The sequence below is a fragment of the Capra hircus genome, chromosome 4 (assembly GCF_001704415.2).
Source record: "Capra hircus breed San Clemente chromosome 4, ASM170441v1, whole genome shotgun sequence".
In the NCBI taxonomy this organism is placed as follows: Eukaryota; Metazoa; Chordata; class Mammalia; order Artiodactyla; family Bovidae; genus Capra; species Capra hircus.
This window is the reverse complement of record NC_030811.1, coordinates 75,998,501-76,024,701: the sequence shown is the minus strand read 5'-3', so window position 1 is coordinate 76,024,701 and position 26,201 is coordinate 75,998,501. Positions and strand designations below refer to the sequence as shown.

The 26,201-nt window shown below is 38.6% G+C and overlaps 1 protein-coding gene across 1 annotated transcript in view; it reads right to left on the bottom strand.

Moving 5' to 3' along the window:
* The window catches only part of FBXL13 (F-box and leucine rich repeat protein 13), a 196,874-nt gene that overhangs the window by 135,063 nt on the left and 35,610 nt on the right, over positions 1-26,201 (bottom strand). Inside the window, exons 6-7 of the mRNA XM_013963219.2 lie at positions 9,694-9,789; positions 6,847-6,979 (exon numbers count right to left, since the gene is read on the bottom strand). Of these exons, the coding sequence (XP_013818673.1) occupies positions 6,847-6,979; positions 9,694-9,789 (229 nt within the window). The remainder of the gene's footprint in view (positions 1-6,846; positions 6,980-9,693; positions 9,790-26,201) is intronic.

Sequence of the window (26,201 nt, the reverse complement as noted above, 5' to 3'; positions counted from 1 at the left end):
AGGACTGATTTCCTTGTGGATGGACTGGTTCGATCTCCTTGCTGTTCAAGGGACTCTCAAGAGTCTTCTCCAACACCACAATTCATAAGGATAAATTCTTTGGCACTCAGCTTTCTTTATAGCCCAATTCTCACATCCATACAGGACCACTGGAAAAACCATAGCTTTGACTAAATGGATCTCTTGGCAAAGTAATGTCTCTGCTTTTTAATATGCTGTCTAGGTTGATCCTAGCTTTTCTTCCAAGGGAGCAAGCATCTTTTAATTTCATGGCTGCAATCACCATCTGCAGTGATTTTGGAGCCCTCAAAATAAAGTCTCTCACTGTTTCCACTGTTTCCCCATGTATTTGCCATGAAGTGATGGGAGCAGATGCCATGATCTTAGTTTTCTGAATGTTGAGTTTTAAGCCAACTTTTTACTCTCCTCTTTCACTTTCATCAAGAGACTCTTTAGTTCTCCTTCACTTTCGGCCATAAGGGTGGTGTCATCTGCATATCTGAGGTTATTGATATTTCTCCCAGCGATCTTGATTCCAGCTTGTGCTTCATCCAGTCCAGCATTTCTCATGATGTACTCTGCATATAAGTTAAATAAGCAGGGTGACAATATACAGCCTTGACATACTCCTTTCCCGACTTGGAACCAGTCTGTTGTTCCATGTACAGTTCTAACTGTTTCTTCTTGACCTGCATATAGATTTCTCAGGAGGCAGGTCAGGTGGTCTGGTATTCCCATCTCTTTCAGAATTTTCCAGTTTGTTGTGATCCACACAATCAAAGGCTTTGGCATAGTCAATAAAGCAGAAGTAGATGTTTTTCTGGAACTCTCGTGCTTTCTTGATCCAACGGATGTTGGCAATTTGATCTCTGGTTCCTCTGCCTTTTCCAAATCCAGCTTAAACATCTGGAAGTTCATGGTTCACGTGCTGTTGAAGCCTGGCTTGGAGAATTTTGATCTTTATTTTGCTAGCATGTGAGATGAGTGCAATTGTGTGGCAGTTTGAATATTCTTTGGCATTGTCTTCCTTTGGGATTAGAATGAAAACTGACCTTTTCCAGTCCTGTGGCCCCTGCTGAGTTTACGAGAATCCCAGGGATGAGGGAGCCTGGTGGGCTTCCATCTATGGGGTTGCACAGAGTCAGACACGACTGAAGCGACTTAGCAGCAGCTAGCATATTGAATGCAGCATTTTCACAGCATCATCTTTTAGGATTTGAAATAGCTCAACTGGAATTCCATCACCTCCACTAGCTTTGTTCATAGTGATGCTTCCTAAGGCCCACTTGACTTCACATTCCAGGCTCTAGAGTCTGGCTCTAGGTGAGTGATCATACTATCATGATTATCTGGGTTGTGAAGATCTTTTTTGTACAGTTCTTCTGTGTATTCTTGCCACCTCTTCTTAACATCTATTTCTGTTAGGTCCATACTATTTCTGTCCTTTACTTTGCCCATCTTTGCATAAAATGTTCCCTTGGTATCTCTACTTTTCTTGAAAATACTGCTAGTCTTTCCCATTCTATTGTTTTCCTTTATTTCTTTACATTGATCACTGAGGAAGCTTTTCTTATCTCTCTGTGCTAGTCTTTAGAACTCTGCATTCAAATGGGTATATCTTTCCTTTTTTCCTTTGCCTTTAGCTTCTCTCCTTTTCACAGCTATTTGTAAGGCCTCCTCAGACAACCATTTTGCCTTTTGCATTTCTTTTTCTTGGGGATGGTCTTGATCACTGCCTCCTATACAGGGTCACAAACCTCCATCCATAGTTCTTCAGGCACTCTGTCTATCAGATCTAATCCCTTGAATCTATTTGTCACTTCCACTGTATAATCTTTAGGGATTTGATTTAGGTCTAGTGGTTTTCCGTGCTTTCTTCAATTTAAGTCTGAATTTGGTAATAAGGAGTTAATGATCTGAACCACAGACAGCTCCTGGTCTTGTTTTTTGCTGACTGTATAGAGCTTCTCCATTTGGCTGAAAAGAATATAATCAATCTGATTTCAATATTGACCATCTGGTGATGTCCATGTGTAGAGTCATCTCTTGTGTTGTTGGAAGAGGGTGTTTGCTATTTACAAGTCAAGCATTTCCTGAACTGATCTCATCTTGCCAGTCATCGAGTCTGTGTAGAAAAACTGCAGTCAAGTGGAGCCTCTCATCCCTTATGAATCTGTTTTGCTCAAGTTCAAAAATGCAACTGTTGGACTTAAAAACCACTATCTATTTCCTTGCCAAATGTATGCTCAAGTTTTTCCTCATATACTCTGGCTGCTGCTGCTGCTGCTGCTAAGTCACTTCAGTTGTGTCCTACTCTGTGCGACCCCATAGATGGTAGCCCAAGAGGCTCCACTTGTCCCTGGGATTCTCCAGGCAAGAACACTGGAGTGGGTTGCCATTTCCTTCTCCAATATACTCTGGCTACCTATCAATATTTTAACAGGCATTTCCCAGTCTTGCTGTCATCTGTCTTTTAAACATTTAAAATAATATGTTAAAGTTAATTTTCTTCTAAAGTTTTTTATAGATAGGATTACCAGTACAAGTCGTGTGGCTACTCAGCCAAACAGCCTGAAATATCAGCCAATATTTATCTTCAATCCAACAAAAAGTGAGAAAGTCAAACTTCTTACCAGAAATGTGTATAACTTTGCTACTGCTAAGTCACTTCAGTCGTGTCCGACTCTGTGCAACCCCATAGACGGCAGCCCACCAGGCTCCCCCATCCCTGGGATTCTCCAGGCAAGAACACTGGAGTCGGTTGCCATTTCCTTCTCCAATGCGTGAAAGTGAAAAGTGAAAGTGAAGTCACTCAGTCGTATCCGACTTGTAGTGACCCCATGGACTGCAGCCTACCAGGATCCTCTGTCCATGGGATTTTCCAAGCAAGAGTACTGGAGTGGGGTGCTTTAGGCACATCAATAAATCAACTTACCTCAGCTGGGGGGGAAAAAAACTGAAAAAGCTGAAACATCTCCGAGATTAATTTTTTAATCTTTGATAGATTCAAAGTTGTTGAAATGAACAGTGATTTTATTAAATAAGCTATGGCAACCAGACACCCCCATAAGGCCTACTGCCAGCAGCCCTGGGAACTGGCCCCATCCTTCAGCTGGTGAACACCAGCCCCAAGACCTGCCAGGCCTCACAGCCAACCCAGTGGGCCAATAACCACTGAACAAAGCAGGGTCTTTCCACCAAACACACCCGGGGCCAGCCTTGTCTATCAGACTGCCCACTGTAGTTGGCCCTGCCACAACAGAAGGACCCTCGCAGCCCACACTGAGGACAGCCCTAGAGCATTTAACTCTGGTAACCAGTGGGGAGTGTGCTGCTCAGCCCCATAGGACATATCCTACATAAGACCACTCTTCCATGATTGGTAAGTTTTTTACATTTCCTAAACACATAGAAATAAAAACAGAGACTTAGGCTTAATGAGATAACAGAGAAATATGTTCCAAATGAAGTTACAAGGCAAAACTCCAGAAGAAGAACCAAGAGAAATAGAAATAAACAATCTATGCAATAAAGAATTCAAGGTAATGATCATAGAAGTGCTCAGTTAATTGGGAGAAGAATGAATGAACACAGTGAGAAGTTTAACAAAGAGTTAGAAAAAAAAAACTGAGGAATACCATAATTGAAATAAAAATATACTAGGAGAAATCAACAGTAGATGAGATGATACAGAGGAACAGAACTGGAAGAGTAGTGGAATCACCCAATCTGAAGAGAAAAAAAAACAATTTCTTTAAAATAAGGATACTTTAAGAGACTCCTGGAAAAATATCAAGTGTACTAACATTGGGCTTCCCAGGTGATACTAGTGGTAAAGAACCCACTTGCCAATGCAGGTAGATGTAAGAGATACGGGTTCAGTCCCTGGGTTGGGGAGATCCCCTGGAGGAGGGCACAGCAACCCACTCCAGTATTCTCCAGTACTCTTGCCTGGAGAATCCATGGACAGAGGAGCCAGTCAGGCTGCAGTCCATAGCACTGCACAGAGTCAGTGACGCCTGAAGCAACTTAGCACAACTGCGTGTACTAACATTTGCATTATAAGAAGAAGAGAGGAAAGGGCAGAAAACTGGAAGACATGATAGCTGAAAACTTTCCTAACCTGGGAAAGGAAACAAACACTCAGGTCCAGAAAGCACCAAGAGTCCCAAACAAGATGAACTCAGAGGTCCATACCAAGACACACAATAATTAAAATGGCAAAAATTTAAAGAGAAAATCTTAAAAGCAGCTAGGGAAAAGCAACAAGGGAACTAACATCAGCTGACTTTTCAGCAGAAACTCTGCATGCCAGAAGGAAGTGGCATGACATTTTTTAAATGATAAAGGGAAAAAAAAATACTCCACAAGGCTACCACTCTGATTCAAAGAAAAGACCAAGAGTTTTAAAGAGGAACAAAAGCTGAAAGTAACTGGATTTACAAGAAATGTTAAAGGGACTTCACTAAGTCGAAAAGAAAAGGCCACAACTAGGAATATGAAAATTACGAAAGGAAAAGATGTCATTGGTAACGGCAGGTATCAAAGGCAATAATATCAACCGCTTATAAAACTAGTAGGAAGGTTAAAAGACAAAAGTAGTAAAATCATCTATATCGACAATAAGTAGTTAAGAGACACACAAAACAAAAAGGTATGAACTGTGATGTCAAAAACAGTAAACTTGAAGGGGAGTAAAAATGCATTCAAACTTAAGAGAATAGCAACTTAAAATAATCAAATACATATAAAGATTTCTCTACATAAACTTCATAATAACCACAAAACAAAAATGTAAAACAGGTACACACACAAAAAAAGAGGAAATAAATCCAAGTAAACACTGAAGACAGTCACCAAATCACAAAGAAAAGAGAACAAAAGAAGAAAAAGTAATAAACTGGTTTAAGATGGCAGACTAAGTACCTGTTTCAATTTTCCTTTCCTACCCAAATTACCAGAAACAAATTTTTCTAATCTATCATGTCCTTGGAAAACAACAGGGATGGTCTTGGTGGGTCAGAAATTAATAGTTCCTAAAAATTCAAATGCAAACATTACCAGATTGAATGAGGAACATTCAGAAGATGGCTGCTGTCAAAGTGTGAAACAGTGTTATATCTTTGTGAAGGTGTATCCCAAAAATTAGAATATACAGTAATATTAACACTATTATCATTAAAAATATGAGAAAAGGATTCAAGAACAAGACAAGATAGCTGGATATCCTTGCTACCAGAAAAAGAAGTAGAAGATATAAGAATAGGAATGAATGGAAATATTTCCAGATGATATGATAGTCTACCTAGAATACCCAAAAGAATCAGCTGACAGACTATTAAAACTAGGAAGGCCGTTTAATATATGATCAGATAAAATGACATTATATACGAAACCATCGCTTTCTGCAGCACCAGCAATAATCAGTCAGAATAACTCCATTTTGTATTTTTTCAATTAAAAAAATACAGATAACTGTTGAAAGCCCTTGTGAACCTCTTCCCCATTTCATTCAACTCTCTCCATCTCAGAGGTAACCACTATCTTGCATTTGGAGTTTTTCATTCACATGCATGCTTTTTATATTTTGCTGTCTGTGTGTGTGTCTGTGTGTGTATATACAAGTGACCTTAAATATATAGTACTGAAATTATTTCAAAATATGAAGTATATAGTATTATTTTACACATTGAAAACTTGTATGCAAATGGTATTAGATTATATATATATCATTCTGCAACTTGCTTTCACCCATTAATATCTTTATCATTCATATTGATATTTTAAAATCTATTTTTTCTGTCATTTCCAGAAATATATATATGGAAACTTTAAAATGCACCTCAAAGGACATATATTTTAATGCAATGGGCTGAATGTTTATGTCCCCCCAGAATTCATATGTTGGAATCCTCATCCCCAATGTAACGCTATTAGGAGGTTGGGACTTTGGGACATAATTAAGATGGAATTCTCATGAATAGGATTAATGCCCTTATTCAGGGGATTCCAGAGAGCTCTCTCTACTGCTCTTTACCATATGTGGATACAGGAAGAATACAGAAGTCAACAACCAGAACAAGGCCCTCACTAGACCCCAACCAAGCCTAGGCACCCTGGTCTTAGACTTCCAGGCTTTAGAACTATGAGAAATAAGTTTCTGTTGTTTATAAGCCATCCAGCCAAAACAGAACTTTATTATAGCAGCCTGAACTAAGACAGTTAAACACAAAGTTTACAAAGCAAGTTAGAAAACTTGGAAATAGCCTCAGGGTCCATCAGTAGGAAGAAAGTTAAATAACTATGGTATAGCCATAGTATGGTATTCCCTAAAATCAGGGAAATAATTTTAAGTACTTAAAAATAATGTAGTAGTTCGGTATGTACTGACATGAAAAGATTTTCAGGACATAAAAGAAAATATAAAACAATATTATCCCTTTAATGTTAAAAATTAAAATTGTGTATTTTTAATCACAAATGCTTAAATGTATTTTAGAAAAACAGAAAAATTGACAATGTTGAGTACCACTGGGTAAGTGAATGGGTTTGAGAGAGATGAAAGTAGAGTTTTTCTTCTACTGTCTACTATTATTTCTTTAGTGAGAATATGTCCTTATATTGTGGATAAATTGATGATATATAGATATACAAATGCTAGACAAAAAAAAAATCAATGAGAATGACCAAAGGACCAGGTCTCAGGGCATACAATCCAGGAAGAGCTGACTGTATTATGGGACTTTTAAATAGTTTTGATAGGCATTCTCATGGCCTAAGACTGTAACTGCAGTTTCCATTTTAAAATACAGGGAAGCAAGACAAACAGTTGACAAACATACTTACTGACAGATCTCAAAGTTTTCAATCGGAGAACACAACCACGAAAATTCAAGCGCAGCACATTTAGACGCCACCTTTGCAAAATAGACACTATATATTTATCTGTGATTATATTTTTTACTGCAGAAAAATCGATCTAAAAAGGATAAACAAAAATGTTAAGAAATGAGAAAGATCTTTGGCATGTGAAGTTTTAAAATATTTTTAAAGCATCAAAGAACTAAAATTTCTTTATCTTATCACTCTCTTTTGTTTGTTAGGGTTTTTGTGGTCATTCCCAGGTTTAATTACAAACAAATTCCAAATGTCTAGTCCAGGTTGACAGCTGGGAGGGCAGGGATCTCACATCCACCACCCAACAAGAGTCAATTGTCGTGGAGTGCCTGGATGCCTGCCCCCCATCATTCCAGGTGAGCCCCAAGGCTTCCCCCTACTTCAATGTTAATGGACCCTTCTTCATTCATCACTAATATGTGCCTGCTTCTTTTTTCATGAGCACAAACTATACATTGAGTGCTTGACTATGGAAAGACAATATAGTATATGGATTATTATGGCTTTTCCATAGTTCATAAGTTTGTAGGGGTAGTTCTAAAGATAAGGAAAGATGATCTGAGTGCAGTGTATAAAACTGAAAAGCACAGAATTTTCTGTAACCTCTGAATGGCCAGGGCTGGTGGATAAACAACAACATCGTATTTTTTTAACTGAAGTATAGTTGATAACAATAACATAGTGCTAATACTACCTTTCAGCTAAAAGGTTAAGTGTACTGAACATCCCATTTCTTATTTCTTTCTGAACAAAGTTATTCTTCATGCTAAAATGTTTATTACAGTTTTGTCACATTTGAGCACTCACAAATAAAGACAGAAATAATTGTAAATGAAGGGCAATAGATAATTGTAGAAAGAGAGATTTGCTGAACATAAACTAACTTCCTGCTCTGGCTTTGCTCTTCTCTGCCATGTACTCATATTTTCTCCATCTTTACCCAGTGAGGTCTCTGGGCAGGAGTGTTGGTTTTTTCTGCCAGTTTTCTGTAAGATTTGTCCTGATTTAATATGGTACATATTCTTTCTTTCCCAGACCATTTGGATTCAGTTTATTTCTTCTTTACGGGTTTTCCAAAGGAAAAAGTGACACTCCCTAATCTGTCACATAAGTAAGAGATTTATTATTTTAAATCAGTGGTTCTTACTGTGGTCCAGGGACAAGCAGCAACAGCATCACCCAGGAACTCACTGGAAATGCAAATTCTCAAGCCCTTTCTCAGAAGCACTGAGTCAGAAACTCTGGGGGTGGCAACCAGCAATCTAACAATCCCTTCCGATGATTCTGATGCATTCTAAAGTTTAAGAATCCCTGCCTTCAACTAAAAATTACATCTAACACAAGAATACTAAATTTAGTAGCTAAGAGGTGTTAATTAAGACAAGCAAATTTTTTAAAATTACCATTGCTACATAAGGTAAGAGTAGAACACTATAGTCAAGAATGGAATGGTGCTCTGATGGGATGTAAAGATGCTGTGATGATTATGGAGCTAGAGTCCTTGTACCTTGCCAACTCCTCTTGGGTTCTTTGTCAAAGTTTCTGCAGAATGACCCCAATCACTTATTCATAGGTCAGTCTGAGCACATGATATCATTAGTCCTCCAATCAATAACAATTAAGGAGGGGTGGTAAGGCCAGCTATTGACTGGACATAGGCAACAAGGAAAATGCTGCCACTCCAACATTTGTTGATGGCATAAATGATCACAGTTATTAAGATTAAAGCAGTCATCCAAGAAAAAGAAAAGAAAGGTCATCAAGGATAATATATGCTTATTTTTATCATTGGCTAAGACCTACCACCCAATGTTTTTTTGGAATGAAAAATAAAGCATGTTCTACTTTATGGGAATAGTACAAATATAGTGCAATGACAAGAATAATACAAGAGGCATGAGCCTAGGAGTCCACATTAGAAAATGTCTGGATATATATATGTCTGCTGCTGCTGCTGCTGCTGCTGCGTCACTTCAGTCATGTCCAACTCTGTGCAACCCCATAGATTGCAGCCCACCAGGCTCCTCCGTCCCTGGGATCCTCCAGCTAAGAATACTGGAGTGGGTTGCCATTTCCTTCTCCAATGCATGAAGGTGAAAAGTGAAAGTGAAGTCACTCAGCAGTGTCCGACTCTTCGCGACCCCATGGACCACAGCCTACCAGGCTCCTCTGTCCATGGGATTTTCCAGGCAAGACTACTGGAGTGGGGTGCCATTGCTTTCTCCAATATATATATATGTGTATATGCATGCAAACACACCAAGAATTATCAAACAAGCTTTGTTTACATGTTGTCTATTTTAGCCTGAATTCAGGCTCAGCAGTTTTTTTTTTTTCTTCCCTTTTACTCTATATTTTGTGCTGCTTTTGTTGTGTTTTTCTCTGAACTAAGAGCAGTAGCTAATATTTATTGAGTGCTGCCCACATGCCAGACTCTACAATAAGCACCTTTCTTGCATTTTGCTTAGTCTATCTCTGGAGCTCCTTGAGTAAGGCAATGTTAAGCCTAACTCAGATATAATAGAGCTTTATTTCAATCCAAAAAATAACATGCAATTTATTTCTACTATTTAAATTAGAAAATACTTCTATCAAATCTCTTCAAATAACATTTTTTATCTTTTCCTTCAGGCTGTGCATGGACAAAAGTGAAACAAGTGTATCTCCTTTTTGTGATCCCATGTTGTGGAGCAGGGAAGAAGGTAGTCCCCATTACTGCTATAAGGTGGCCTTATAGCAGTCTATTCTCCTTTAAGAACTAGAATAAAGACATAGCCTCAGGTAGTGTCTACTTACACCATTCCACAATGAGCCCATTTGTGTCATCAACAACCAGGAGCGATTAACTTGACCACATATTACCAAATCTCTTATACTGAGGTAGGAGAAAATCTAAACACAAAGAAAAATAATACACAATTTTGAAAAATGTGAATTTTGATCTAACTCCTGCATTTTCCATTTGTGTGTGTGTGTGTGTGTGTGTGTGTGTGTTAATAAGGATAATGCAATCCATATATTGTGGTAGCAGGGGTTTATGTGCTTGCATTTTATCTAAAGATAGAAATTTCATCTAGAGTTCTAGAACTTATCTGATGATGCCTTTGATATAGTGTGATCAAACTGATAGTTGCAGAAGGACGGTGAAGAAGATAGGTAGATTTATTTTGTTTTCTGAATGAAAGTAGCATTCTGCTAGAAAGTGAGTGATTTCCCTAAATGAAGGCATTCAATAATAATTTGCTGAAATGAACTGGATTCTTTTTAAAGTTACAGGATTCTTGGGAATATACTTAAAATGTATGTTGTAGTGAGTTGATATATGTATACATTGTGAAAGGATTCCTCCATCTAGTTAAACACATCTAACATTCACATATATATCTTTATTTTAATTAATTCATTTTTATGAGAACATTTACGTTCTATTCTGTTAGCAAATTTCAATTTTACAACCCAGTGTTATCAGCCATAGTCACCATGTATCACTTTAGATTCTCATCTTATCACCTTGTTCATATGATAGCTAAATGTTTATACCCTTTTTCAAAACTATGAGTTAAATAGCAGCAGAAACCCAGCTGATGCAAGAAATAGCAAACTGGATTATTTAAGATAAAATTACACAGGGTAAGGCACAGAGGTAGAAAGAGATGGAAAATATGAAGGAAGTTAAGAGCACATTATATAACATAAAAAGGTTATAGATAACATTATACAACCTTCTACATATACCCTTATAGAATTTCCAGAAGAAAGGAAGAGAGCAAATGGAAATCAAAGCAAAACCCAAAAATATTACAAATAAAAATGCTTTAGAAAGATGAAAAGCAACAATTCTCAGATTTAAGAATCACAAGAAATCCCAAACAGGATACTTATTCCATGGCTTTGTAGTGAAATTACAAAAGGCCATAAGCAAAGGAAAACCTTAAGTGCAACCAGAGACAGATTATCTACAAAAGAATGTCACTTAGTCTCAGAAAGCAAAAGTCAGCAGAAAATACTTATCAATCTCAGATACCACATGTAAGTAAATTACAACTCAAGGATGAGTATTAAGTAGACACCCTATGACAAAGATTGAGAGAGTTTGCCTCCAGTGGACCCATCACAAAAGAACTTGTAAATGATGTTTATGTAAGAAGAAAGGAGTGAGATGAAATAGTAATGAGGGGCAAACAAACTAATAAGGATAGGAGTAAACCCAATAACCTTATAAAAGCATATAATGATGATGACTAATGTGGGGGGTACAAAAACCAAGGGACAAAACCACTAGAAAATACTAATATTCTAAGACTGGAGAGAGTAATCAGAGTTAAAATGTTCTAAATTCTAGTAATTATTCAGGAAGAAAGTTTAGATATTCACTTGCTTTAAGCCTTACTAAGGTAAATGTGCATGTTAAAAATATTTAAGTGAAACCATTGCAATAGAAGAAATAGAATGGATATCTTCTAAAATATAAAAATGGGGAATGGGAATAGCTTTTTAAATTCAACAAATAAAGTCAGGAAAGGACAAAACAAGGAAGCACATAAAAAAAAACAAATAGTATAAAATGAAATGAAAAACTGAATCTAAGTATATCTAGTAATAATAAACTTAACAAAATTCACCGGTGGGAATGGAGAAGGAAATGGCAACCCACTCCAGTATTCTTGCCTAGAGAATTCCATGGACAGAGGAACCTGGTAGGCTGCTGTCCATGGGGTCGCACAGAGTCGGACATGACTGAAGCGACTTAGCATGCATGCATGCCTTGGAGAAGGAAATGGCAACCCACTCCAGTATTCTTGCCTGGAGAATCCCAGGGACAGAGGAGCCTGGTGGGCTGCTGTCCATGGGGTCGCATAGAGTAGGACACGGCTGAAGCAACTTAGCAGCAGCAGCAGCAGCACCACCAGTAGTAAGACAAAGATTATCCCTAATAATGTTTTTGCTTGTACGTTTTTCCTTCTTATATTAATATAGCTATCAAAAATCTCCTTTCAGTTGTGTTCATCTTGTTCAGCATTGTACTTTAGGTGGATTTTTAAAGTTTATCTGATAAAGAAGGTCACTACATTATAATTAAAGTAATTCTAACAATCTACTAAGGATATATAACAATTCTAAATGTGTAAGCATCTGAAAACATAGCCACAAGGATACAAGGAGAAATTGACAAATCCACAATCATGATGAAAGGTTATATCAGAACTCTCACTTGTTGATAAATCATTCTGAGGAAATCATCTTTCCTGGATTCCTCAGTGCTCCTGCAAAAAACTCTAGCCTCCGGAGACACAGAAATCTGTATGACATAAAGGTAATGTTTTAAAAAATAAGTAAAAGTAATATTTTATCTTTACTTCCTCTATAAACACTTTACTTTTATGTGAACTACAGAGATTAGATCTGTAGCTATTTGTTTAGTTAATTCTCTGATCTGAAAGGATGATAAAAATTTTCTTTTCTCCCCAAGAATATCAAATGGGTATAATCCAGCCTACTTTCCTAGGTCAAGCTCCCAAAATGTCAGGAAGATCGTTTCTAATTTACATTCAAGGAGATATGGGTCCCAGGACCTTGGCAACATCTCTATGTCATAAAAATCAGAGATGCTTATTTTTTATCTGGCCCTTGGAGAGATGTATTTAAGCCCTGCCTCCCTGATAGGTCAGTTGGTAAAGAATCCACCTGCAATGCAAGAGACCCCGGTTCAATACCTGGGTTGGGAATATCTGCTGGAGAAGGCATAGGCTACCCACGCTAGTATTCCTGGGCTTCCCTTGTGGCTCAACTGGTAAAGAATCCACCTGCAGTGCAGGAGACCTGGGCTCAATCCCTGGGTTGGGAAGATCCCCTGCAGAAGGGAAAGGCTACCCACTCCAGTATTCTGGCCTGGAGAATTCCATGGACTGTATAGTCCACGGGGTCACAAAGAATCTGACACGACTGAACAACTTTCATTAACTAACTCCCTCTTTTATTTATAAAGACGTTGTTACTACATTGGATCCACCCATATAAGCAAGGATAATCTCACCATCTCAAATTCGTTAACTTACTCACATCTGCTAAGACTCTTGCCTTGTATTCACAGGTTCTGAGGATTTGGTGGGGTACAGGGGTGGGGTGAGGAAGCAATTATTATTCTGCCTATCATACTATGTAAGGCAATGAAGGTGAAAGTGAATTTCCCCTAAAGTCAGGAACACGACAAGGGTGCCCACTCTCACCACTACCATTCAACATAGTTTTGGAAGTTTTAGTCACAGCAATCAGAGAAGAAAAAGACATAAAAGGAATCCAGATTGGAAAAGAAGTAAAACTCTCACTGTTTGCAGATGACATGATCCTCTACATAGAAAACCCTAAAGACTCCACCAGAAAATTACTAGAGCTAATTAATAAATATAGTAAATGGCAGGATATAAAATCAATACACAGAAATCCCTTGCATTCCTATACACTAACAATGAGAAAACAGAGAAATCAAGGAAACAATCCCATTCACCGTTGTGACAAAAAGAATAAAATACTTAGGAATAATTTACCTAAAAAAACAAAAGACCTATATATAGAAAATTATAAAACACTGATGAAAGAAATCAAAGATGGAGAAATATACCATGTTCATGGATCAGAGGAATCAATATAGTGAAAATGAGTATACTACCCAATGCAATCTATAGATACAATGCAATCCCTATCAAGCTATCAATGGTATTTTTCACAGAACTAGAACAAATAAGTTCACAATTTGTATAGAAATGCAAAAAACCTTGAATAGCCAAAGCAATCTCGAGAAAGAAGAATGTAACTGGAGGAATCAACCTGCCTGACTTCAGCCTATACTACAAAGCTACAGTCATCAAGACAATATGGTACTGGCACAAAGACAGAAATCTAGATCAATGGAACAAAATAGAAAGCCCAGAGATAAATCCATACACCTATAAACACCTTATCTTTGACAAAGGAGGCAAAAATATACAATGGAGAAAACACAATCTCTTTAACAAGTGGCGCTGGGAAAATTGGTCAACCACTTGCAAAAGAATGCAACTAGAACACTTTCTAACACCATACACAAAAAGAAACTCAAAATGGATTAAAGATCTAAATGTAAGACCAGAAACTATTAAACTCCTAGAGGAACACATAGGCAGAACTCTCTCTGACATAAATCACAGCAAGATCCTCTATGACACACCTCCCAGAGTAATGGAAATTAAATAAAAAATAAACAAATGGGGCCTAATTAAACTTAAAAGCTTTTGCACAGTGAAAGAAACTATAAGCAAGGTGAAAAGACAGCCTTCAGAATGGGAGAAATTAATAGCAAATGGAGCAACTGACAAAGAATTAATCTCAAAAATATTCAAGCAGCTCAATTCCAGAAAAATTAAAGGCCCAATCAAAAAATGGGCCAAAGAACTAAACAGACATTTCTCCAAAGAAGACATGCAGATAGCCAACAAACACATGAAAAGAGGCTCAACATCACTTATTATCAGAGAAATGCAAATCAAAACCACAGTGAGGTACCATCTCATGCCAGTCAGAATGGCTGCTATCAAAATGTCTACAAACAATAAATGCTGGAGAGGGAGCAGAGAAAAGGGAACCCTCTTACACTATTGGTGGGAATGCAATCTAGTACAGCCACTATGGGAGAACAGTGTGGAGATTCCTTAAAAAACTGGAAATAGAACTGCCATACAACCTAGCAATCCCACTGCTGGGCATACACACCGAGGAAACCAGAATTGAAAGAGACACGTGTACCCCAATGTTCATCTCAGCACTGTTTATAATAGCTAGGACATGGAAGCTACCTTGATGTCCATCAGCAGATGAATGGATAAGAAGAAAGTTGTGGTACATATACACAGTGGAATATTACTCAGCTATTAAAAAGAATGCATTTGAATCATTTCTAATGAGGTGGATGAAACTGGAGCCTGTTATACAGAGTGAAGTGAGTCAGAAAGAAAAACACCAATACAGTATATCAGTGCATATATATGAAATTTTCAGTGCATGTATATGAAAGATGGTAACGATGGCCCTATATATGAGACAGCAACAGAGACACAGATATAAAGAGCAGACTTTTGGACTCTGTGAGAGACAGCAAGTGTGAGATGATTTGAGAGAATAGCATTGAAATATGTATATTCCCATATGTGAAATAGATGACCAATCCAAGTTCGATGCAGGAAGCAGGGCACTCAAAGCTGGTGCCCTGGACCATCCAGACGGATGGAATGAGGAGGGAGGGGGGAAGACAGAGGGAGGTTCCAGACTGGGGGATACATGTACACCCATGGCTGACTCATGTCAATATATGGCAAAAACCACCACAATATTGTGAAGTAATTAGCCTCCAATTAAAATAAATTAATTAATTTTTTAAAAAGAAGTGGAAAAAAAGAAAAGAAAGTGAAAGTCACTCAGTCATATCTGAGTCTTTACAACCTCATAGACTATACAGTCCATAGAATTCTCCAGGGCAGAATACTGGAGTGAGTAGCCTTTTCCTTCTTCAGGATATCTTCCCAAGTCAGGGATCAAACTCAGGTCTCATGCATTGCAGGTGGATTCTTTACCAGCTGAGCCACAAGGGAAGCCCAAGAATATTAGAGTATGTAGCCCATCCCTCCTCCAGTGGATCTTCCTGACCCAGGAACTGAACCAGGGTCTTCTGCATTGCAGACAGATTCTTTACCAACTGAGCTATCAGGGAAGGATATGTAAGGAAATTATCAACACTAAATTTAAGAAACCAGTTACATCTGAGGGAGGGAAAAAAAATACAGTCAGAGAGGATTTAATTGTATTTATTAAATCTTATTTCTTAAGCTGATTGGTGATTACATTCATTATATTTTTTTGTGCATGCCTAAAATATTTTATTTTAAAAACCTCACTTTTGACAAAAATATCTAGAAACAAATGTAACTAAGGTGAAAGACTAGTACATTGCAAGCAATAAAGCATTATTGAAAGACATTTAAGACCTAAATTAATAGGAAAATATCCCATGTTAATAGATTGGAGGACATAATAACAATAACAATAAAAGAAATTTAACCAGAATTTGAAATTTGCCTAAGAATAAACACACACACACACACACACACACACACGTAAACCCTACAGATTCAAAGAATATTTTATCAAATATCCGAGGAATTGATAATACTAACAAGAAAAGTACTTAAGCTGTCAGTACCACCCAAACTGCTCTACAAATTCAATACAATCTCTTCAATACAAATACAATATCAAAATCCCAATGGTCCTCGCAGGCAAGAATATACAAAGGGGCAAAGACAGCCTCTTCAATAAATCATGCTGGGAAAACTGGACAGCTACATGTAAAAGAATGAAATTAGAACACTTTCTAACACCATACAGAAAGATAAACTCAAAACGGATGAAAGACCTAAATGTAAGACCAGAAACTATAAAACTCTTAGAGGAAAACATAGGCAGAACACTTGATGACATAAATCAAAGCAAGATCCTCTATGACCCACCTCCTAGAGAAATGGAAATAAAAACAAAAGTAAACAAGTGGGACCTGATTAAACTTAAAAGCTTTTGCATAGCAAAGGAAACTATAAGCAAGGTGAAAAGACAACCCTCAGAATGGGAGAAAATAATAGCAAATGAAACAACTGACCAAGGATTAGTTTCCAAAATGTACAAGCAGCTCGTACAACTCAATACCAGAAAAAGAACCCAATCAAAAAGTGGGCAAAAAACCTAAACAGACATTTCTCCAAAGAAGACATACAGATGGCTAACAAACACATGAAAAGATGCTTAACACTGCACATTATTCAGTTCAGTTCAGTTCAGTTGCTCAGCTGTGTCCGACTCTTTGCGACCCCATGAATCGCAGCATGCCAGGCCTCCCTGTCCCTCACCATCTCCCGGAGTTCACTCAAACTCACGTCCATCGAGTCAGTGATGCCATCCAGCTATCTCATCCTCTGTCGTCCCCTTTTCCTCCTGCCCCCAATCTCTCCCAGCATCAGGGTCTTTTCCAATGAGTCAACTCTTCACATGAGGTGGCCAAAGTACTGGAGTTTCATCTTTAGCATCATTCCTTCCAAAGAAAACTCAGGGCTGATTCCCTTCAGAATGGACTGGTTGGATCTCCTTGCAGTCCAAGGGACTCTCAAGAGTCTTCTCCAACACCACAGTTCAAAAGCATCAATTCTTCGGCACTCAGCTTCCTTCACAGTCCAACTCTCACATCCATACATGACCACAGGAAAAACCATAGCCTTGACTAGATGGACCTTTGCTGGAAAAGTAATGTCTCTGCTTTTCAATATGCTATCTAGGTTGGTCATAACTTTTCTTCCAAGGAGTAAGTGTCTTTTAATTTCATGGCTGCAGTTACCATCTGCAGTGATTTTGGAGCCCCCCAAAATAAAGTCTGACACTGTTTCCACTGTTTCCCCGTCTATTTTCCATGGAGTGATGGGACCAGATGCCATTATTAGAGAAATGCAAATCAAAACTACAATGAGCTATCACCTCACACTGGTCAGAATGGCCCTCATCAAGAAGTCTACAAACAATAAATGCTGGCGAGGGTGTGGAGAAAAGGGAACACTCTTGCACTGTTGGTGGGAATGTAAATTGATACAGCAACCATAGAAGATGGTATGGAGATTTCTTAAAAAACTAGGAATAAAACCACCATATGACCCAGCAATCCCACTCCTAGGCATATACCCTGAGGAAACCAAAATTGAAAGAGACACATGTATCCCATTGTTCATTGCAGCAGTATTTACAATAGCTAGAACATGGAGGCAACCTAGATGTCCACTGACAGATAAATGGATAAAGAAGTTGTGGTACATATACACAATGGAATATTATTCAGCCATAAAAAAGAACACATTTGAGTTCTAATGAGGTGGATGAACCTAGAACCTATTATACAGAGTGACATAAATCTGAAACAGAAAGATAACTACTGTATTCTAATGCATATATACAGAATCAAAATGCTGTTATGTATACACTGGCCAAGTCATTCTGCAAGGACTATGTGTTCAAGTTGCTTGGTAAAGCTGAAGAAGGATGACTATCAGGTTGAGATATATGTATTTCTTGAGGTTTATAAAAAAATAATAATAATAAAAAGCAGGAATGAGAAAAATGTGCCTGTGAAAGGCATTGGAGCATTGGAACTTTGGTGAGACCTGTGGGCACCCCAAATGAGACAGGGGAGGGGGGTAGGGACTGGAAGAGGAGGGCATGGTGTGGGAGTTGAGGCACCAGCAGCATGAGGCTGGCCCAGCACAGGGCGTAGAGCCCAAGTGCACAGGAAAGGGGTCTAGTCAAGGAGTGGGACCCTAGGGAAAGAAAGTCAAGTGATCATACTGAGGGGTAGGGTGGAGATGGAACTTAGCGATGTGAGAATCACATCCATTCATGAGATGAGGGACTGGCCTGTGTGGAGTATCAGAAGAGGAGTATAAGGAGGGTGGCATTTGCACAGGAAATGTGGCTATGACAACAAGAGATTGGTACCTATGGGGAAGAGGTGGATAGACCGAGTAAATTAAAAGCCTAGAAAATTGGGATCCAGGTTTCTCCCTCTAGGAGAAGGTATAGTTGTGAGTGTGGAAAGGAAGAAAACTAGAATGAACTCTGTGCTGTTAGATTAGAATTGAGTATTAATGGGAAATCGTGGTTTTCAGTACACAAGTAGATAAAGAGATGAGGCTAGGAGTGGGAAAATCCTCCCCTGAAGCTCATGGAGAGTGGACTCTTGAACCAAATCAAGCTTCTGTCAGCAAGAAAGAGCAGAGGGATTGACTGTTGAGCAAGTGTCTTGCCAGTCCACTGTCTGATAGATCATCAAAGTAAGGAGTAAATGCCTTTAGCTCCAGGATGCTTTTACCACTTACTTGATTTCCTGGGTCTTACTCACTAAACTGTAGTATTTCTAAGTTATTGCTTGATCACGCATCCACAAACATTTTCTAAAAAGGGGCAAAAAAGTATATATTTTGACTTTGTGGGCCAAGAAGCGATGTCTTCAACTTATCGAACAACAATTCACCAAGAGATAAATTGTCTTTGTTTTTCACATTTTAAAATGTGAAAACTATTCTTAGTTAGAAATTCATACAAGAAAAGGTGGGGGGCAGTTTTGTCCCTTAGGCCACAGTTGGCCACCCTTGCTAGAGATCATCCCCATCCCCATCTCTCCCATGATGGGCCCAGCCAAATTCTTAACCTTGTTTATTTTTTTGTCACCCCTGTCCTAAGGGCAACTTGTGTCCTGAAATACTCATTTCAACAGAACAAACAGCCAAATTTAGGGACAAGAAATGAAAATTCCCCAAAGATATTTTTTGGCAACACTGCTTTGCCTCAAAAAGGCCAGTTTTCACAATTCCCAGAGATTAAAAATAAAATTGTTAGAATGTGAATGTATTCAAAGTTTGACTAGTATTCAGGTCATCATTAGACATAGTGTTTTTAAATGTCAGAGTAAATGTCTTGGGTCCATTCCACCATCGATTGTGTACCAGTGGGATTGTTTAGTATTGGTTTGGTCACATTTATTATTGGTAGGCATGCTCACTTATAGATCACGTCAACTGTATCCGCATTATACAAATCAAGAAACTGAAGATGGGAGAGACTAGATTGCATGCTGTAGGTTACACAGTGCCTCAGTCAGCTCAGGCTACTATAACAAAACACCATAGACCAAGCCACATTCCTGGAGATTGGGAAGCCCAAGATCAAAGCACTGGCAGATCTGGTCCTTGCTAAGGGCTCTTTTCCTGGCTTGTAGGCAGCTGCCTTCTTGCTGTGTCCTACACGGCAGAGAGGAAGCTCTGGTTTTTCTTCCTCTTTTTCTCAGGGCAATAATGCTATTATGGGGACTCTACCCACATGACCTCATCTACACCTGCTTATCTCCCCAATATACATATCATCTCACTGGGAGTTCATTCTTCAGCACATGGTGGAGGCACAAACATTCAATCCATAACACACAATTATTCAGATCTCAGATTCATACTCTGATTTTCTACATTTAAGACTCGTTTCCTTACACAATTTCCACAGAAACTTTCCCCCATTCTAGAATGATAGATTGTTCTCACCTGACTGCCACCCTGCCTAGAATAGAATGAGTCACAAAACACCTCTCAGCATAAAATTTAATCCTCACCATATAAACTCTATTTTGAACATTTTTCCAAAGGCTCATAGTTACTGGACATTTTCTAGTTATAAGTTTCTTGACAGTATGTAATGTCTTTCATAATTTTGCTGATAAATGTTCCTAAGAGACATTTGTATCAAAATTCTCCAAATACCCATTTACTTGAATAAAAAAAAATTATTTGAAAGTAAACTGCAGTTGTTTAATAAAGCTATTCTCCTCATCCAAAATCAAAATGAAAATTTTACCAGCATAAGGTCAAGAGTTTTCTGTTCATTGTTTAAACTAACCTTTCCTTTCAGCACAACACTGAATGTCAAAAAATATAACAACACTGTCACTTCCAAACACATAGTGGAAAATTTATATCCCGTTAGAAATAGAACTCCCAAGAATAAAACAGTTAATCTGCTTCCATGTTCTATTGGTGCTTAATCTTTAAAAAAATCAAATATTATTTCAACACCTGAACTGTTCTTAGGAAATATCTTGTTCTGCTTACCCAAAGTAGAACATTCTAGACAAGTTATTTTGTGTTCTTTTTTAATTGAAGGATAATTGCTTTACAATATTGTATTGGTTTCTACCATACATCAACATGTTTCGGCCATAGGTATACATATGTCCCCTCCCTCTTGACCCTCGCTCCCATTTCCCTCCCATTTCCCTCCCACCCCATCCCACCCCTCTAGGTTGTCACAGAGCGCTGGTTTGAGTTCCCTGAGTCATACTGCAAATTCCCACTGGCTGTCTGTTTCATGTATGAGAGCGTATGTTTCCATGCTTCTCGGTCCCTTTGTCCCACCCTCCCCTTTCCCCACTGGGTCCACAAGTCTGTTTTCTATGTCTGTGTCTCCATTGCTGCCACACAAATATGTTCATTGGTACCATCTTTATAGATTCCATATATATGCTTTAACATGCAATATTTATTTTTCTCTTTCTGACTTCACTTGGTATAATAGGTTCTAGGTTCATCCACCTCAATAGCACTGACTCAAATGTGTTCCTTTATATGGCTGAGTAATATGCCATTGTATATATGTACTTCTTTATGGGCTTCCCTGGTGGCTCAGAGGTTAAAGCATCTGCCTCCAATGCGGGAGACCCAGGTTCGATCCCTGGGTTGGGAAGATCCCCTGGAGAAGGAAATGGTAACCCACTCCAATATTCTTGCCTGGAGAATCCCATGGATGGAGAAGCCTGGTAGGCTATCCATGGGGTCGCAAAGAATTGGACACGACTGAGTGGCTTCACTTCACTATAGCTTCTTTATCCATTCATCTGTTGATGGACATCTAGGTTGCTTCTACGTCCTAGCTATTGTAAATAGCGCTGCAATGAACACTGGGGTACATGTGTCTTTTTCAATTATGATTTTCTCAGGGTGTATGGGTGGGATTGTTGAGTCTTATGGTAGTTTTATTCATAGTTTTTTTAAGGAATCTCCATATGGTCTTCCATAGTGGCTGTATCAATTTATGTTCCCACCAACAGTACAAGAGGTTTCTGTTTTCTCCATATTCTCTCCAGGATTTATTTCTTGCAGATTTTTTGATGATGTCCATTCTGACCAGTGTGAGATGATGCTTCTTTATATTTTTGATTTGCATTTCTCTAATAATGAGCAAACAGTGGCAGAGTTTATTTTGAGGGGCTTCAAAATCACTGCAGATTGTGACTGCAGCCATGAAATCAAAAGATGCTTACTCCTGGCAGGAAAGTTGTGACCAACCTAGACAGCTTATTAAAAAGCAGGGATATTACTTTGCCAACAAAGGACCATCTAGTCAAGGCTATGGTTTTTCCAGTAGTCATGTATGGATGTGAGAGTTGGACTATAAAGAAAGATGAGCACTGAAGAATTGATCCTTTTGAACCGTGGTGTTGGAGAAGACTTTTGAGAGTCCCTTGGACTTCAAGGAGATCCAAACAGTCCATCCTAAAGGAGATCAGTCTTGAGTGTTCATTGGAAGGACTGATGTTGAAGCTGAAATTCCAATACTTTGGCCACCTGATGCGAAGAGCTGACTCGTTTGAAAAGACCCTGATGCTGGGAAAGATTGAAGGCATGAGGAGAAGGGGACAACAGAGAATCAGATGGTTGGATGGCATCACTGACTCAATGGACATGAGTTTGGGTAAACTCCGGAGGTGGTGATGGACAGGGAGGCCTTGCGTGCTGCAGTCCATGGGGTTGCAAATAGTTAGACATGACTGGGTGACTGAACTGAACTGAACTGAACTGAATAATAAGCAGTGTTGAGCATATTTTCATGTGTTTATTAGCCATCTGTATGTCTTCTTGGGAGAAATGTCAGTTTAGCTCTTTTTTCCCACTTTTTAATTGGGTTGTTTGTTTTTCTGGTGTAGAATTGCATGAGCTGCTTATATATTTTGGAGATTAATCCTTTGTCAGCTGTTTCATTTGCTATTATTTTCTCCTATTCTGAGGATTGTCTTTTCACCTTGTTTATAGTTTCCTTTGCTGTGCAAAAACTTTTAAATTTAATTAGCTCCCAATTATTTATTTTTGTTTTTATTTCCATTACTCTACGAAGTGGATCATAGAGGATCTTGCTATGATTTATATCAGAGTGTTCTGCCTACATTTTCCTGTAAGAGTTTCATAGATTATGGTCTTATATTTAGGTCTTTAATCCATTTTGAGTTTATCTTTGTGTATGGTATTAGGAAGTGTTCTAATTTCATTCTTTTACAGGTAGCTGTCCAGTTTTCCCAGTACCACTTATTGAAGAGACTTTTTCCCATTTTACATTCTTCCCTCCTTTGTCAAAGATAGGGTGCACACAGGTGCCTTGGTTTACCTCTGGGCTTTCTATCTTGCTCCATTGGTCTGTATTTCTGTTTTTGTGCCTGTACAATATTGTTTGTAGTATAGTCTAAAGGCAGGAAGGTTGATTCCTCCATCTCCATTCTTCTTCCTCCAGATTGCTTTGGCTTGTTTTTAATATAGTATTCCTGGTGTATAAAATGGTAGATATTCTGAAAACTTTATGAGTATCTTCTCATGTATATAGAATCTTAAGAAAAATAAGAATTTAATGTTTAAGTTTTTCACTTTGTATCTTTCTTCTTCTACTACTTCTATGTATTTCTATTTCTATGTATCTTCTTCTATTTCTCCCTAATTTAAATTTATTCTCAAAGGAGACATATGCTTTCTAGAAGACAGTATCCTAAAAAACATTCTACTATGATTTCCAAATGCCATTATAAATCAAAAAGCTGTTTTGGATATAATAAGTTTCATATGGGTGTGAACTATAATTGTTAGAGTCTGACATTCAAGAATTGGGTCCCAGGGACATATAGGCCAATGTTTTTATGTGTCACTTAAAATATTTTAAAAATATATTTCATAGGAAAAATAATTATGTGGCCAAATAAGTTTGGGAAATTCAGATCAAAACAAAGTAAAATACTATGAAACAGTTAAGCACAGAGAGAGAGAAAGAAAGAAAGAAAGAAAGTCATAAACACTAGGCTTTTTAATGGAAATTCTCTATTCTCATGCTTCCAAGATGCCACAATATCCTGGTTTTTCCCTGACTCTCCACCCTGGTTCTCTGGTCTCTCCATTTTTCTATTAGTCTAAAGAAACAATAGGATACACAAACATATACACACACACACAGGAATTTGCTCCCACAATTATGGAGGCTGAGAAGTCCAAGATCTGCAGCTAGTAAGCTGGAGACCCAAGAGAGCCAGTGGGGGTAGTTCCAGTGTGAGTCCAGGGTCTGAGAACCAGGAAAGGCAGTGGTGTAAGTTCCAGTGCCAATCCGAGTCAGAAGGCAGGAGACAGATGTCTTAGCTCAAAGGCAGACAAGTATGGAGAAAATTCTTCTTTGCTTAACCTTTTATTCTACTCAGGCCTTCACTGGCTTGGATGATATCCACCCACGCTAGAGAGGGCCTTCTGCTTTACTCAGTGCACTAATTCAAAAGTTAATCTCATCCAGAAACATCCTCACAGAACACACCCAGAACTAATGATTAGCCAAATATCTGGGGACTCATGGGTCATTCAAGTTGACACATAAAATTAACCATAACAGTCCCCAGTTGGCTTCCTTGCCTTTTCTTAAATTATGAGTATTTCCCAGTACTCACCCACTGGCACTTGCAGAGTTTTAAAATTCCTCTCCCTCAAAGAGTTTGTTCATTCTTAGGACTTATATGATATTTATGATAACAACCTAATTGAATTATTTAATGCTATATTTTCAGTAAGAAAGGAAAGGTTGTGTGGAAGTGGAAAGGGCACTTGAATTTATTGTGAACTTCCTCTGTGCCAAGCATTTCATGTCAATTCTTAGCAGACTCCTGTTATGTGTCCATTGTTATCCTATTTTAAAGATGGAGGCTAAAAATAAAAAATAAAAAATAAAGATGGAGGGACCTAACTCCACATTACTTTCCAGTTCTATCTGGATTAGGCTTGACAAATAAGATACAGGATGCCCAATTAAATTTGAGTTTTACATAAATACCTAATAGACTTATAGTACAAGTATGTGCCACATATTGCATAGGACAAAGTTATACTAAAAAGGAAAAGCAAACTTTACTTGAATTTTAAATTTAGTTGGGCATTCTATATTTTTACTTGCTAATTCTGGCAACCCTCAACCGGACTGGGGTCTCCCATTGCTTGTGCTTATCCTTTAGCTCTGTATACAGACCCTCAGTGTCAGCCTGGCCATCTGTCCCCGATCACTGGCCTGTCACCATGATCACCACATGTTGACAGCTCCCATACCCTGATCCATGTGCTGTACACACCTATAGGACTCTCGTCAGGAAGGAATTCTTCCATGCTCAATACTCGGCCTAGTTGTGGCTGTTTGGGCAAATCCTTGGAAGACTATTCTCTACCACAAGCAACTATGGGACAGTCTTCCCCTCACTCCACCTAGAACTAGCACCACCCTGGCAGTCATGCTTCTGGTATATAATTCACCTCCAGGAGAAAATGTGGATAGAGAACTCATTTTAAAAAACAAAGCCAGAACACTTACCTGGCAGGGGACATAACGATGATCACACACACGCACAAACACACACAAAAAAAGGCAGAGGCATGTCACAGCTCAGGGTAGCATATGTGCCCCAGAAAGGGAGAGTAGACAGGATTTGTGTTCAACATTTTTTCACCATGGATAAGACTGTAAGTATCATGTTTATAAAAGCAGTGAATTCCACAGGCTGTACGACATAGCTAACTCACTGAATATTGGAACTAGTATCAAAATAAACAAGATGAAATTGAACAGAAATAACAGGAACCACTGTGTTGAGGTTGAGAATAGCAATGACATAAAGTAAAACTGCTGGCCAGCAGTTCAGATAAAGAAGACCTCAGCATTTTTATTCAACACAAGTTCAAGGATAGGCATTATGATGCAGTAGGGGGAAATACAAGACTTAGATTCAGACATACCCCATCTCAATTCCTGGTTTCACCACTTAGGGAAAGAATGGGAGCTTATGGCAGGCATCTGTGCTACGTTCCCATGAAGACAAGGTGACAGGCCCCCGAGTGGGAGCCCTCTGAAGGCCACAGCAACTGACCACTGAATAGCCTGCCTTGAGCACGATGGTAAAGGCCCCTGTGCCCAGGCTTGTTTCAGAGACTGTGGAGCCTCCTACCTTCAAAGGGAGTCAACTTAGGAAGCACAGGTGTGGTGGCCAGTGTGGGCTCAAGTGCTCTAAGATTTGCAAAACCAAAGAGCAGGACCCAGGGGGAATTAGGATTACAATTCATGATTGAGATTGACTTTACTGGCTGCCAAACAGTGGCATATAGCAAACTGACCTAAGGCCCCCAGGGAACACGTATGAAGGGTAACTAACCAAGACTAAGGGAGAGAACAGAAGCCTTTCTGGAAATGTAGCCTTTCTGGAAAAGATGACATCTGAGCTGTGCATAACAGGAGTGAGCCAGTCAAAGAAAAGAAGGGGGCCCTATACAGACAAGGCACTGTGGCTGCAGAGAGTGTCCTGTACTTGGGTAATAGACTAAGTAATGCGGTATGGCTAGAGCCGAAGATTCCTACAGAGAAAT